The sequence below is a fragment of the Eriocheir sinensis genome, chromosome 32 (genome assembly GCF_024679095.1).
Source record: "Eriocheir sinensis breed Jianghai 21 chromosome 32, ASM2467909v1, whole genome shotgun sequence".
NCBI lineage: Eukaryota > Metazoa > Arthropoda > Malacostraca > Decapoda > Varunidae > Eriocheir > Eriocheir sinensis.
This window is the reverse complement of record NC_066540.1, coordinates 14440970-14455642: the sequence shown is the minus strand read 5'-3', so window position 1 is coordinate 14455642 and position 14673 is coordinate 14440970. Positions and strand designations below refer to the sequence as shown.

General features: G+C 46.9%; 1 protein-coding gene across 1 annotated transcript in view; it reads left to right on the top strand.

The window, feature by feature from the left end:
• Positions 1-1415: 1415 nt before the first annotated feature.
• The window catches only part of LOC127006201 (sodium/glucose cotransporter 5-like), a 26307-nt gene continuing 13049 nt past the window's right edge, over positions 1416-14673 (top strand). Inside the window, exons 1-5 of the mRNA XM_050875779.1 lie at positions 1416-1653; positions 7984-8055; positions 8541-8645; positions 11494-11658; positions 13369-13567. Of these exons, the coding sequence (XP_050731736.1) occupies positions 1552-1653; positions 7984-8055; positions 8541-8645; positions 11494-11658; positions 13369-13567 (643 nt within the window). The 5' untranslated portion in view covers positions 1416-1551. The remainder of the gene's footprint in view (positions 1654-7983; positions 8056-8540; positions 8646-11493; positions 11659-13368; positions 13568-14673) is intronic.

Below are 14673 nucleotides of genomic sequence, written 5' to 3'. Positions count from 1 at the left end.
CCTTCACTCATCCATATAATATGTCCTGGACCTTCATTTATTAATATATAATTATAATTAAATGTCATAAATCATATATGGGTGTCTGGAGCATTATATTCTGAGTAAATTGAGACTAACTACATGTTCATAGCTAAATGGAGTGAGGAGTGATAACGATTTTTCTGAGAACATAGATTTTGGTTTAAATACGAGTCACCCTTAAAAATGGCCGCTCCTTTTGGGGGCGACAAAGGGGTCAGCGGAGGGGGCCCGTCAAGTGTAAACAAAGTCCGTGTCGGCCAGTTTTCAGGAGTGGAGACGAAGGGACGAGTGATTGATTGATTGATAGTTTATTGTTGCAGGTAAACAACAAGGGAGAAGGGTTGAGGCAGCGAGAGTTCTTGGAGAGTATGTGGTCCGCTTTTTTTATTTATATTTTTTTTTACGTCTACGCCTTTAGCGCCGGTAGGCTTGCTTGAGGGGCCTGGATGGTAGTCGGCCCCACCCCGTCATGGCGCAGGCAAGTGTTTATAGTGGCGCCATCTGTTCTGTATGCTTTGTTTTTTTCTGCACAGGAGCTGTCGATATATTTCAATCGTTATCTCATGAAATACCTACCATGTATTTGAAAAGATAATGATCATGCAATGTTTCGGACAGCGCCCGTCAGGTGGGCTGCGTGAGTTGTTAAGAAAGCGCACGTCAGGATTGGCAGTAATATTACGCCTGAAACAGTATCGATCGGAGTAGGGAGGGAAGGCAAGTGTTCCCAGCCTGCCAGCCAGCAAGCCGAGCGTTGAGCCTCCGCGTGGCGTGCAGACCAGTGGAGGACCATGAAACGGATAAACTAATGGTAGTACTAGTGCCCAAATCACCTGTCGCTGGGCACGGGCGGGCAGGCCGGCACCTTCCCGCCGCCTCGTCACTGTTTTCACCTGGGTTTTCACCGCCCGGGAAAGTTATTGATGACTTGGCGCCACACGCTATCGCGGTGCAGCCCCAACCGACTGAAGCAAACAAAACATCGGAAAATTAAAACTGAAATTAAGTTTAGAGAAACCGCGCAACAAGCATTTGGCCGCCGCATAGCGTGAACAGGCCGTTACAAAACAACCCTCACTCAACCGTGACAAACAAACCACGGTCACTCTAACCAGTATCGGGATTATGCTATTATTTTTAAACTAATCGAATAAGTTACTCTAGGAAGGCGAAAGCTGCGATAGTGCCCCCTCGAAACACCACTTCCTTCACAACCCAGACCTAGGCGTCCATGCCACCAGTCTTATACGCCATCGAATAGTGACCGACATGATCTCAGGAGTGAAGGATAAGAAGTATACGCAAACGGGGCCGAACCCGGAAAGATTTTGCCCCCCCAAGGCGAATGCGCGACCTGAGCTAAGATCTCTCTCTACTCTCGCGCGCGCGGGCACCCGGCGGCAGACTTCCCACTCCCAGCCAGTGAGTCGGTCGTGTGCAGTGGATGGGGATGTGCGTCGCCTCTTCTCCTGGCCCCCGTGTGCGTGCGTGTGTCCTGACGTGCTGACTCCTGTGCTTGAGGTCACCATGGAGGGGCTGACCTTAGCTGGGGAAGGGTCAAAGCTAGGCTGGGCTGACGTGGCGGTCATAGCCTGTTACTTCGTGTGTGTTTTGGCTGTGGGCCTTTATGTAAGTATATCTGTGTGTGTGTGTGTGTGTGTGTGTGTGTGTGTGTGTGTTTTGTTTCTGCATAATTGCTTTATCTCATTTTTCTTCTCGTTCTTCCTTTTTTTATCTTTTCCTTTTCTCCCATACTCTTTACCTCTCCTATCTATCAAATGTATGTATGTATGTATGTATCTATCTATCTATCTATCACCCTGGGTAGGACACTCCACGGGTCATGCACATGTGTGGAAAACTTGCTTCATGTCCTTCAAACACCATAAACATCTTTAATTTGTTTCTTCCTCTTGCGGTCCGTCCCTTACAAACAGCTATCTCCTCGCGTCATTGCTTTGAACGCTGCAATCAAGTTACCTCACTCACACTATGTCTCCTCTGTTGCTCCTGCTCCCACACAAACATTCTCTCTGTCAATCATCTTTCCTCTCTCTTCTTCCTTCCTCCTCCCTTACAAACAGGTCTTCCTTATCAATCTAATCTCCGTTCCTCACTGCTTTGAACGCTGCAATCATGTTATCTCAATCTCACTCTATCTCCTCCTGTTCCCACATAAACATTCTCTCTATCAGTCATGCTTCCTCTCTCTTCTTCCTTCCTCCTGATGCTCCCTTACAAACAGGTCTTCTTTATCAATTTCATCTCCGTTCTTCACTGCTTTCAACGCTGCAATCATATTATCTCAATCTCACTCTATCTCCTCCTGTTCCCATATAAAGATTTTCTCTATCAGTCATGTTTCCTCTCTCTTCTTCCTTCCTCCTGATGCTCCCTTACAAACAGGTCTTCTTTATCAATTTCATCTCCGTTCTTCACTGCTTTCAACGCTGCAATCATGTTATCTCAATCTCACTCTGTCTCCCCCTGTTCCCACATAAACATTTTCTCTATCAGTCATGTTTCCTCTCTCTTCTTCCTTCCTCCTCCCTTTCAAACAGGTCTTCCTTATCAATTTCATCTCCGTTCTTCACTGCTTTGAACGCTGCAATCATGTTACCTCAATCTGTTCTTTTTTCTGCCTCTTATTGCTCCTTTGTCCCGCCCAAACATGTTTATTAACTGTCTCCTTCCTCTCTTGCTCTGAACACTGCAATCATGTCATCTGCCTGTCTTTTTCTTCTTCCTTCCTCCTTTTCCTCCTCCTTCCGTCCCATGCAAACAGTCATATTTCCTATCAATTCTGTCTACTCCCTTCATCATCCCTAACACTACAACTTCTGCAAGCATGTCAACTCTTTCTTCTTCTTTCTTTCTTCTTCCTCCTTTCTTCTTACTCCTTTTGTATCTCCGTCTCTTAGCAACAATGCCGTCTTTTCTATCAGTTTTGTCTGTTCCCACCATCATCCTGAACACCGGTCATGTTCCTCCTTTCATTTTCTTCCAAGGACGGCAGCACAACCCTTCCGGTCTTCCCACTGTATACGATTAGTCTCTCAGGTTGGGAAGCATCACCTCTTTTGTATTCTCTCGATCTTGTTTGTTATGTCTGCTGCTGCGCACGTAAATTCCAGCCTGGGGCGGATTATTACGGTCCATTCCTAAACGTATCGGCTCCCATCACGCCCATTTTCCAAGGCCGCGGAGGTGAATTGGGTTTCCATGGGTTATTTTTCCCGTTCAAGATTCATTGGTCATGCAAAACTATCACTAGCATTACAAAACAGTCCATGAACCAAGGCCATGAACATCCTTCGAGAGGCTTTTCAAACAGGCGAATTAAGGCACCGATGTTAACTCCCTCATCCTCACTTCGTACATGTGAAAAATCAGCTTAGAATTCTGTTTGACTATCTTATTTTATTTATTTATTTATTTATTTATTTATTTATTTTTATCCTGCACGAGCACGCGATCCAGGTCCTCCCCCTCCTCTCTCGTGTTTGTGATTTTGAGCGCTGGATTCTCTCGTAAATAGAACGCAGAGCGACAAATCAAAGCGAAGCGCACACACACACACACACACACACACACACACACACACACACACACACACCGCTCCGGTAGCTCAATCGGTTAGAGCTCCACGCTGCAAGGATTCACGGCCAAACAGGCGGCGGTTCGAGCCCCGCTCAGGCCGGATTCTTTCCGTTAACTAAGAGTGGTTACTGTCCCCCCTTGAGCATGGGGGATGGGGTGTGTGGTGCGTGAGGTCCTGGCAGCACCCAGAGATACACGATAACGAGCACGTGCTCACGCCGGTGTGGCCTGTATATCTCCCGCTCCTCGGCCTCTGGATCAGGCAGACGAGGATCAGGATCACCCAGATCATGATAATCCAGATCTCGGTGGTAAATAGAACACGGGTTCTCCAGCCAGATCAGTGATCTTAAACGGATCCTTGTAAATAGAAGAGGTCTTAGACTAGAAGACGCCTTTATTTGGGTTTGTTTGTTTGTTTGTTTGTGTTATGATTGTTTATGTCCTTGTTCTACTCTTGTTTTTGTTTTTCATCATCTTGTTGCGCCTGCTTCCATTACTTATACTACCATTACTACTACTACTACTATTACTTTTACTACTACTGTTACTGCTATTACTGTTACTACTATTACTACTACTACTACTACTACTACTACTACTACTACTACTACTACTACTATTACTGTTACTACTACTACTACTACTACTACTACTACTACTACTACTACTACTACTACTACTACTACTACTACTACTACTACTACTACTACTGTTACTACTATTACTATTACTACTACTACTACTACTACTACTACTACTACTACTACTACTACTACTACTACTACTACTACTACTACTACTACTACTACTACTACTACTACTACTAATAATAATAATAATAATAATAATAATAATAATAATAATACTACTACTACTACTACTACTACTACTACTACTACTATTACCACCACCACCACCACCACCACCACCACTACTACAACTGCAACTACTACTACTACTACTACTATCACAACCACCACTTTCATATTAAGAGAGAGAGAGAGAGAGAGAGAGAGAGAGGGAGAGAGAGAGAGAGGAGAACTCTCTCTCTCTCTCTCTCTTCATTTTTTCTTTCGGGGAATTCATCTTGGGGATTTCCCTGAGCGTGACCCTGTTGAGGCGGTCTATCAGTAGCAACACCAAGGAAGCAAGGAGCGAGGGGGGTGTTGGGGGTGGTCAGGGGGGTGAAAGGGCGGCGATGAGGCTGCCGGCGTTGAGGGGTGTCGTTGGCGGGGGGGGGGCGGGGCCATTAGGTGGTCATTATAGTGAGGTCCATGTTGTAATGTTGAACGAGAGGGGGTTGCCACATGTCGCTTCGTTATTTGTTGTTGTTATTGTTGTTGTTGTTCTTATTGTTGCTGTAGTAGTAGTAGTAGTAGTAGTAGTAGTAGTGAAGCAGTTTTTCATTTCACATAACATTGCTATTAGAACTACTACTACTACTACTACTACTACTACTACTAGTAATAATGGTAATTGCTTCTATTTCTGCTAACTCATCTCTGACCTACCTACTGCCTCTTCTTCTTCTTCTTTTTCTTCTTCTTCTTGTTATTCCTCTTGTTCTTCTTTTTGTTCTTCTTCTGCTTCTTTCTCTTCTTATACGTCGTCATCATCTCGTGTTCACTCTTCCTTATATCCAACTCCAGAGAGAGAGAGAGAGAGAGAGAGAGAGAGAGAGAGAGAGAGAGAGAGAGAGAGAGAGAGAGAGAAAAAAAAGCTTGGCAATTTAGACGCAAGTGTAAGAAATGATCACAAATTGTCGCTGTGATGTTTCCCAACTCTCCCCTCCTCCTCTTCCTCTGCCTCCTCCTCCTCCTCTTCCTCCTCCTCGTCTTTTTTCAAGTATAAACACTGGACACATTGGAGCTTGTTTCGCCCGCGGTAACCGGTAAACACACACACACACACACACACACACATACAAACCCACCCACCTACACACACACACACACACACACACCAGCCTTACACGTGGGGAAGTTTCTGGGGAAGTTCAGAGACAGGTAAGGTTAGGTTTGGGTACGGCAGTTTTGTTGTTCACACCTGACTCAGTTGCAGTGTTACCAGCTCATCGCACACTGTATTTTCCGACTTCTGCCCCATAGCTATTGAAGAAAAAAACATCACTAATTAACAGTTTCAACATTCGCTTTAGTTCAGTATTGTTATGTGTGTAGGTGCGATAGTTTTGGGTCTGAAGCAGCGTTGCCAGATTATCGTATTCACCACACTGTATTTATAATTTTTAAGCCTCAAAACTCTAGTACCTACACAAATAATGAAATAACATTAAAGTTTGCGTTGAAACTGTTATTTAATGATGTTTGTTTGTTTGTTTTTGCTTTAGATATCAGTCAGAAACTACGAAAATACAGTACGGTGTGTACGATAAGTTGGAAACGCTGGCCTGAAGCCTTATCGATAAGTGCCATCTCGTAACGCTGTCCGCGGTCCGCTCAAGGCAACCTACTGGTGAGAGTCGTGCGACCAATCAGCTGGCCTGAGAGTGGATGCCCGGCGCCCGGCAGCCAACCAGCAAAAAAAAGGGCATTGTTCCTCCTTTTCCTCCTACAACTCCTCTTATTCCTCCTCCTACTGCTACTACTGCTTCTGCTACTACCACCACCATTCCTCCTCCTCCTCCTCCTCCTCCTCCTCCTTTTTTTTTAATTTTTTTACAGCAAAGGAGACAGCTCAAGGACTTTAAAAAATAATAATGAAGAAAAAAGCCCGCTAATTACTGCCCCTAAAAAGAGTAGAGAGGAGCGGCCGAAAGAGAAGTCAATTTCGGGAGGAGAGGTGTCCTGTTACCCTCCTCTTGAAAGAGTTCAAGTCGTAGGCAGGAGGGAATACAGATGAAGAAAGATTGTTCAAGAGTTTACCAGCGTAAGGGATGAAAGAGTGAAGATGCTGGTTAATTCTTGCATAAGGGGTTTGGACAGTATAGGGATGAGCTTGCGTAGAAAGTCGCGTGTGGCGAGGCCGCGGGAGGGGGGGAGGCATGCAGTTAGCAAGTTCAGAAGAGCAGTCAGCATGAAAATATCGATAGAAGATAGAGAGGCAACATGGCGGCGAAATTTAAGAGGTAGAAGACTATCAGTAACAGGAGGAGAGCTGATGAGACGAAGAGCCTTAAACTCCACTCTGTCCAGAAGAGCTGTGAGTGGAGCCCCCCCACACGTGAGATGCATACTCCATACAAGGGCGGACAAGGCCCCTGTATATGGATAGCAACTGTGCGGGGGAGAAGAACTGGCGGAGACGATACAGAACGCCCAACCTCGATGAAGCTGATTTAGTGAGAGAGGAGATGTGAAGTCTTCAGTTAAGATTTTGAGTTAAGGATAGACCGAGGATATTTAGTGCTGAAGAAGGTGACAGCTGAGTGTTGTCGAAGAATAGAGGATAGATGTTTGGAAGATTGTGTTGAGTTGATAGGTGGAGAAATTGAGTTTTTGAGGCACTGAAGGACAAGGTTCCTTTTACCCCATTCGAAAATGATAGCAAAGTCTGAGGTTACGCGTTCTGCAGCCTCCAGTCTGGAGTCATGTAATTCCTGTTGAGAGGGTCTTCTGTTGAAAGAAGTTGAATAATGCAGAGTGGAGTCGTCAGCGTATGAGTGGATTGGACAGTTTGTAGGAAAGAAGATCATTGATGAATAACAGGAAGAGAGTGGATGATAGGACAGAGCCCTGTGGAACACCACTGTTGATAGGTTTAGGGGAAGAACAGTGACCGTCTACCACCGCAGAGATAGAACGGCCGGAAAGGAAACTGGATATAGAGGAACAGAGAGAGGAATAGAATCCGAAAAAGGGCAGTTTAGAGAGCTAAGACTTGTGCCAGACTCTATCAAAGGCTTTCGATGTGTCTAGGGCTGTCTGTAGCAGTCACCGCTCAAATCGCGTGCTCTCTTACCCGGTGACTCCTCAGAAAATGTGGCGTTGCAGCACAGACTCTAATGTTCGTTCTTACTATGTCAACGTTTTCGTTCGTGCTCCCGTCTCACTTTTTCATGTGCGTCTAATTGTTTATCTCTTGCCACTTGTTTATCTTCTACTGTCTGTCCTCGTCCTGCTATACACTCCTTCTACACATTGTTCCACACACACACCAACACGTAAATGTTATTCACGCCGTACAACATTCACACACACGCACATACACACAACCACCTCTTTTATGTGTCTCGTTTGTGCCCATGACCTTTGTATGTTTGTTAGAACACTCGCTACCACCAACAGCGCAACTGACCACTACTACTACTACTACTGTTCCTGCTTCTATTATCATTATTATTACTACTTTTCTATCAGTATTGTTGTTGTTAATGCTATTGTTGTTCTGTTGCAGTCATCATACAAGAGCCAGCGAGGAACGGTGTCGGGATATTTTCTAGCGGCGCGCGGCATGCACTGGCTCCCCGTACGTAGAGATAGTAGTAGTAGTAGTAGTAGTAGTAGTAGTAGTAGTGATAATGATGATAACAATGATAAAATGGTGTATTAGTTGATAATTGCAGCTTTGGAGGTGAAAGTGTATATATAAATTATGTAGATGAAAACTCTCCTTCACCCTCTCTCCCTTCCTCCTTCCCCTCTCCCTTCCTCCACTCCTTCACCCTCTCTCCCTTCCTCCTTCCCCTCTCCCTTCCTCCACTCCTTCACCCTCTCTCCCTACCTCCTGCCCCTCTCCTTCCTGCACTCCTTCACCCTCTCTCCCTTCCTCCTTCCCCTCTCCCTTCCTCCACTCCTTCACCCTCTCTCCCTTCCTCCTTCCCCTCTCCCTTCCTGCACTCCTTCACCCTCTCTCCCTTCCTCCTTCCCCTCTCCCTTCCTGCACTCCTTCACCCTCTCTCCCTTCCTCCTTCCCCTCTCCCTTCCTCCACTCCTCCACCTTCTCTCCGGCAGGTGGGCGCGTCTCTCTTCGCCAGCAACATCGGCTCCGGCCATTTCATCGGCCTGGCGGGGTCTGGAGCCGCCTCGGGCTTGGCGGTCAACCTCTACGAGCAAGGGGTAACGTGCCTGTGTGTTTACGTTCAGGGGGCAAGTACTGGTGGACAAATAATGGATGCACAATGCAAAACTTGTACTCTGTCCCTAATGTGAAAAGATACCGTAAACATTTTTTTTTTTTTTTTTTTTTTAATATTTGTCTCTACCTCAAGGGTGGGGACACGGGCTATATGGAGCCCGTCAGGGTGAAGCGCGTATACATATGTCCTTCCGAGGAGGAACCAGAGGCCCTTGTCGGGTGACGGCTCGTGAAGGGGAGGGGAGGATACCGACAGACACTGTGGGCCATAAATTTAAACATTTCTGCGCCCAAGAACACGTAATTTACTAGTCTTTCGTGGGAGTTTAGGGCATTTCCAGGGGTACTTTTATGACCCTGGTGGTAGTGTGAGCCTTCTTCTGTACCGTGAACCTTAAAGAACACTCATTGGAACTCGATTAACCTCCTTTTTGGCCTTTGGAAGTGGTTGGTGTGAGGGGCGGGAGCATCTGACACTGCCACCCGGTGCACCGACTCTATCGGCTGACGGCAGCCAAGCCAACCAAGCCGGTTTGTCGTCACTCTGCATCACAATTATTCTGATGTTACCGATACATTACGCGTTATCTCCACGAGCAACATATATTCTTCACTACTATTAACTATACAAATTATAATTTAAGGCAGAAAATACGTGTGGCCCACAAGCGGCCCACAGCGAGCGAGAAGCAGTGTTGCCAACGTGAGAGCGTCTCCCCTGCCGCTACTTTTCAGTTCCTGATACACTTTATTAATTTTTAAGCTTCTCCCACTTCATTACTGTTGGCCTTCTCTGTCACTATGTTTATTAATATAATCACAGTATAACAGAAGACTCCTTTTACGCCAGAGATGTGGAGAAGACGAGCATGAGCGTCATTTTCGACACAGTGCCACACTCATTATTTCTAAGGCCTGAAAACAAACAAATGACAGGATCCACATGACGGTTGCAATATATTCAACATGAGAGGCTAAACTAACTACTAAAAAAGATTCAAGATCGTACAGTTCTCTGGGGCTTTATGGGAGTGATGTGAACTAAGCGCTTCCAAGGGGTGTTCAGCAGTCCCCTGTAGACATGTCGCCTGAGAGGCGTACAGCAGCTTACGGGTTAATTAATAAACCTGGGAGGGAATTTTATCTATATACGCAAGGGGGTGGGGGGAGGACCTATTCCTGGAGGGGGCGTGATAGCAAAAAGTTTAAGAACCTCTGCTCTATAGCCTGTAGGGTCTCTAGAGTGACACTGGACGGTAGGCGGGTAGAGGTGGATTCATGTCCCGGTGGGGGCGGCCATTTAGATTCTTATTTGTGATATTTATCATATATTGTTTATAGCCAATGCCCCCTGCTGGTGTCAGAGGGCCCCAAGCGGTAAGAACTGTATAGTTGTTTGTGCTGAGACACAGTTATGTGGTAAAAACTGTGAAAATGGGTTAAAAGTAGTGCGTTGGTGAACGAGGAAGAGTTTTGACGACTCACCGATACACTATGCAGGCCCTCGTGTAGGTCACACCGTGCTTGCTCACTCACACAGCTGCACACAAAACCGTAGGCAGCCGTCCTTATCGCAGGGCCAGGCTACTTAGGCTAAGCAATGTTCCGTGTCTGTGACCAACATGTTTGTTTAGGACAAAAAGCGGATTCAGGCCTTGCATTAACCGAAAAAATAAAAACAAATTGTGGGTTTAACCCGAACCTGAGTTTGAGTTTGTATCGAAATGAATGCGAGGGTGTGTGTGTGTGTAGTTTCTATAATGTTTCATTGTTTAGACACGCTCCCCACTGCCTACCTTTGTCAATATCCGTGTGCACGAAAGAGGAGGCAACAATTGATTAATCAGTTCATCAAGGACGTCAGAGTCTTGCGAAGAGGATGACGGATGACCCAGAAATAACTCCCGCTAATGTCTTCACTACATCTCTTTGCTTCTATCATTTGACCGTCCCTTCTAGTCCTCGGGATAGTTTGGAGTAGAAAAACTGAACTTGTTTAGGTATTAAAAGCCTGTATCAAATGTCTGAGGTAAGGGCCAAACTAAGGAGGCATGGGTCCATATTATTAAACTCTTCTGAGCTCTCGCAGAAGTTGTCGGGGTCTCCATGGGTGGTTTCATGACCCTCGGTAGTTTATCAAGGCTTCCTCTAGACCTGGCAAACACGCGTGACAATCCGACGTGGCTCCTCTGGGCTTAAAAAAAATAGTCGTAACAAGGACCCGAAGCGTTTGATAATACCAGTCTTGGGCCCAAATCCTTGTTCCACCTCGCACCCAATCCTGGCCGACGTGGCAGCCTGAGGCGCGGCGTAACGTCATGGAACGGCACCTGTATAGGGATATATATGTGGAAGGATTCTACGCCATTGTGATCGCTTAGCCTGTCCGCTGCGAAATGGCACGAATTTGGCCTTCACTGGTAGCCTGTAAACATACACTCCCAGGTCTTTCTCTGCCCCTGTGGTGGATAGTGGAGTGTTTCCCATGTGGTATTGGTGTGCTGTACTTTACATTTTTCTTCACTGAATTATAGCAGCCACTTTTTGATCCACTCCTGTAGCTTGGTGATGTCTTCTTGTAAGAAATCCACAGTCAACAGGTTAACCCGGTAGCAGCGGGGATCATGTTTTTTTAATGGTTCCCCCAAGCGAGAAAAATGAGAAAAAATCACCTCTCACACAAACCATTTCATAATATATATCAAAGCATTTGTGATCAGATTATGTATCATCTATTTTTGGGGGGTTTATATCATGGCACAAATTTGGCCCGTCGCTGCTGCCGGGTTAAGGCGAGCTCTCTACCTGATCCCTTCCCTCTCCCCGCAGTCTATCTACACCATCATGATGCTGGGCTGGCTCTTCGTGCCCGTCTACCTGGCCGCCGGGGTGTACACCATGCCGGAGTACCTCAGACTGCGCTTCGGGGGGCAACGCATCCGTGTCTACCTGTCCTTCCTGGCGCTGCTGCTGTACATATTCACCAAGATATCCGTGAGTACCCACAACAGGAGTGTACCGGAGAATATAGCCGTTTCATTATTTTCCTATTGTTTGGTAATGGAGGAAAAATGAAAATAAAAAGACTGCAACTCACTGTCCCTGAAAACAATGGAAGATAGTTTAAAATTGATGCTCAATAATAATGTGAAGTAATGCCCGTACCCACCTTCAGCTGCCTGCTCAATCCACCCCAAAGTCACATAAACATAAGAACATAAGGAGTCTGCAGGAGGTCGGCAGGCATGTACGAGGCAGCTCCTGTGAACCTAACCCCACCTAACCTCATTATCCATCAGTTTATCTATTTTTTTATCTGTCTTCGTATCTATCGTATTGTCACATCATGACTGCCAAGCCCGTTCCACTCGTCCACCACCCTTTTGATAAACCAGTTCTTGCCCATGTCCCTGATGAATCCGAATTTATTCAATTTTATCCCATTACTTCGTGTCCTACGTGACTCACTAACAACCAAAACCCTATTAATAGCCTCTTCCATTTAGCATAACCTGTTTCTGGGTCGTGATCTGTAGAGTTCCTTGATAGATAGAGTCCCGACAATCTAAGATTTGGACGCCATTATTGGTCCTGTTTTCACCACGAGAGCGTGTGATGGCGTTTGAAAAGCACGGCGAAAACAGGCCCAATAATGGCGTCCAAATCTTAGGTAGTCGGGACTCTATAAGGGACTCTACAGATCACGACCCAAAAACAGGTTACGCTAAATGGAAGACGCTTTAACATCCCCCTTATTAATTAACAAAACAGCTATTTGCGACATTACTAATATTTTTTTCTATTCTTAGTCGACTATAACTGACGGTATTTACTATTGCTGCCTGGACACTATTGACACTGAAGACTGTTTACTATGCATAGGCTGGCCTGCAGTAAATCGGACACGCCGCGTGGCTGCAGGTTGCCGTTGCGCGATAATGCACACTTCAGACTCGGGTAAGCCGACCTATAGTCCAGTGCCTTGTTTTGATCGCGTTCCAGGAGCACGGTCCGCGTGGCGATGGGGTCGGATACTGTCCATTACGTTATACGGTAAATTTATGACACTTGTTGCTTTACTATGGGCATCCGCAAGCCCGAAGGTACTCAACAAACCATGAAAAAAAAAATTATTTGATGGAAACCACACACCCCTAAACCTCTCTAACCTCACTCCCCCGCACCCCTCAGTCCCTTCCCTTACCTTCCCCTCCCCGCACCGCCCCCCACACCCCACCGCCCCACATACCTCTCCCCCACCTCCCCTAACCTCCCTAATCTCATTCCCTCTTACCCCTTCCACCTCCCTAACCTCTCTAATATCACTCCCCCTACCCCCCAGGCTGACCACCCCCTTTCCCATCACCCCACACAACCCTACCCCCACCCCCAAACAACTCTACCCCTATCACCCCTTCCACTTTCCCAACCCCACTCCCCAGTACCCCCAGGCTGACCTCTCCTTCACATTCCCATCCCCACCAACCCACACAACCCTACCGCCAACCCCCCCCCCACCCCAACCCCACTACCCCTTCACCCCTAACCTCTCTAACCCCACTCCCCAGTACCCCCAGGCTGACCTCCCTTTCCCATTCCCGTCCCCACCCCCCAACACAACCCTACCGCCCCCCTCCACACAACCCAACCCCCACCACCCCTTCTCCTCCTAACCTCCCTAACCTCACTCCCCCGTACCCCCAGGCTGACCTGTACGCCGGGGCACTGTTCATCCAGCTGGCCCTGAACAAGAGCAGCGCGGAGTGGCTCTACCTCAGCATTCTCTTCCTCCTGGTCGTGGCCGCCGCCTTCACCATCGCCGGGGGGCTGACGGCCGTGGTGTGGACGGACTTCGTACAGACGATCCTCATGGTGCTGGGGGCGCTGGTGCTGATGACCCTAGGTGAGTCGTGTCGTGTCGTGTTGGGCAAGAAGCGCGTTGATTGGGAGGGGAGTTAGGCAGGAATCATGTTTGGCGTGAGGCGTGTTGGGCGAAAGGCGTGGTGGGCGGGAAGTGTGTCAGGCGGAAGGCGTGGTGGGCGGGAAGTGTGTCAGGCGGGAGGCGTGGTGGACGGGTGGCTTGTTAGGCGGGAGGTGGGTTGGGCGTGAGGCGTGGTGGGCGGGAGGTCGGTTGGGTGGGAGTCAAACTTGGCGGGGTTCAAGCTGGGAAGGATCTAGAAGCAAAGATAAGAATGGCGCCACTATAAACACTTGCCTGCGCCATGACGGGCTGGGGCCGACTACCATCTAGGCCCCTGAAGAAAAGCCTACCGGCGCTATAGGTGTACACGAAAAAAAAAAAAAAAAGACAGACGAGCGATGAAACGAAATATTTAGTTAATGGAGTAGAAAGGGAGGATTTAGCACACTTTTTCTTGGAGTCCTCAGGGTAGAAAGAGCGAGCCAAGAGAGAAAGCTACAGCAGCACTTCATAGAGGATAAACAGGAGGTAATAGCAATGTAATGATTTTTTTTTTACAACAAAGGAGACAGCTTAAGGGCACAAAAAAAGGAAACAATAATAATAAAAAGCCCGCTACTCCCTGCTCCTACAAAAAAGAATCAAAAGAGGTGGCCGAAAGAGAGGTAAATTTCGGGAGGAGAGGATTTATGTGTGTTTGAAGCGAACGGAAGAAGCAGGAGAAGTTAGGGATTTAGTTTACAAATTTTGGCAGAAAAGGAACAAAACTGAAAAGGGAATTACAGATTAAAGAGGAAAAAAAAAATAAGGAGAAGAAAAGAATCTTGAACAGACCCCCCTCCTCTTCACCGCGCACACACACACACACTCACACACACACACACACACACACACAGTAACCTGAGATCGATTATAATGAGCCTTGTTCAAATCGGAAGGATACTTGCACACACACACACACACACACACACACACACACACACACACACACACACACACATATACACATAAACACACACACAAACACACAAGCACGCACTGAGAAAGAATACATAATTATTTTGGAAAAGGGACGCTAAATCTTGACA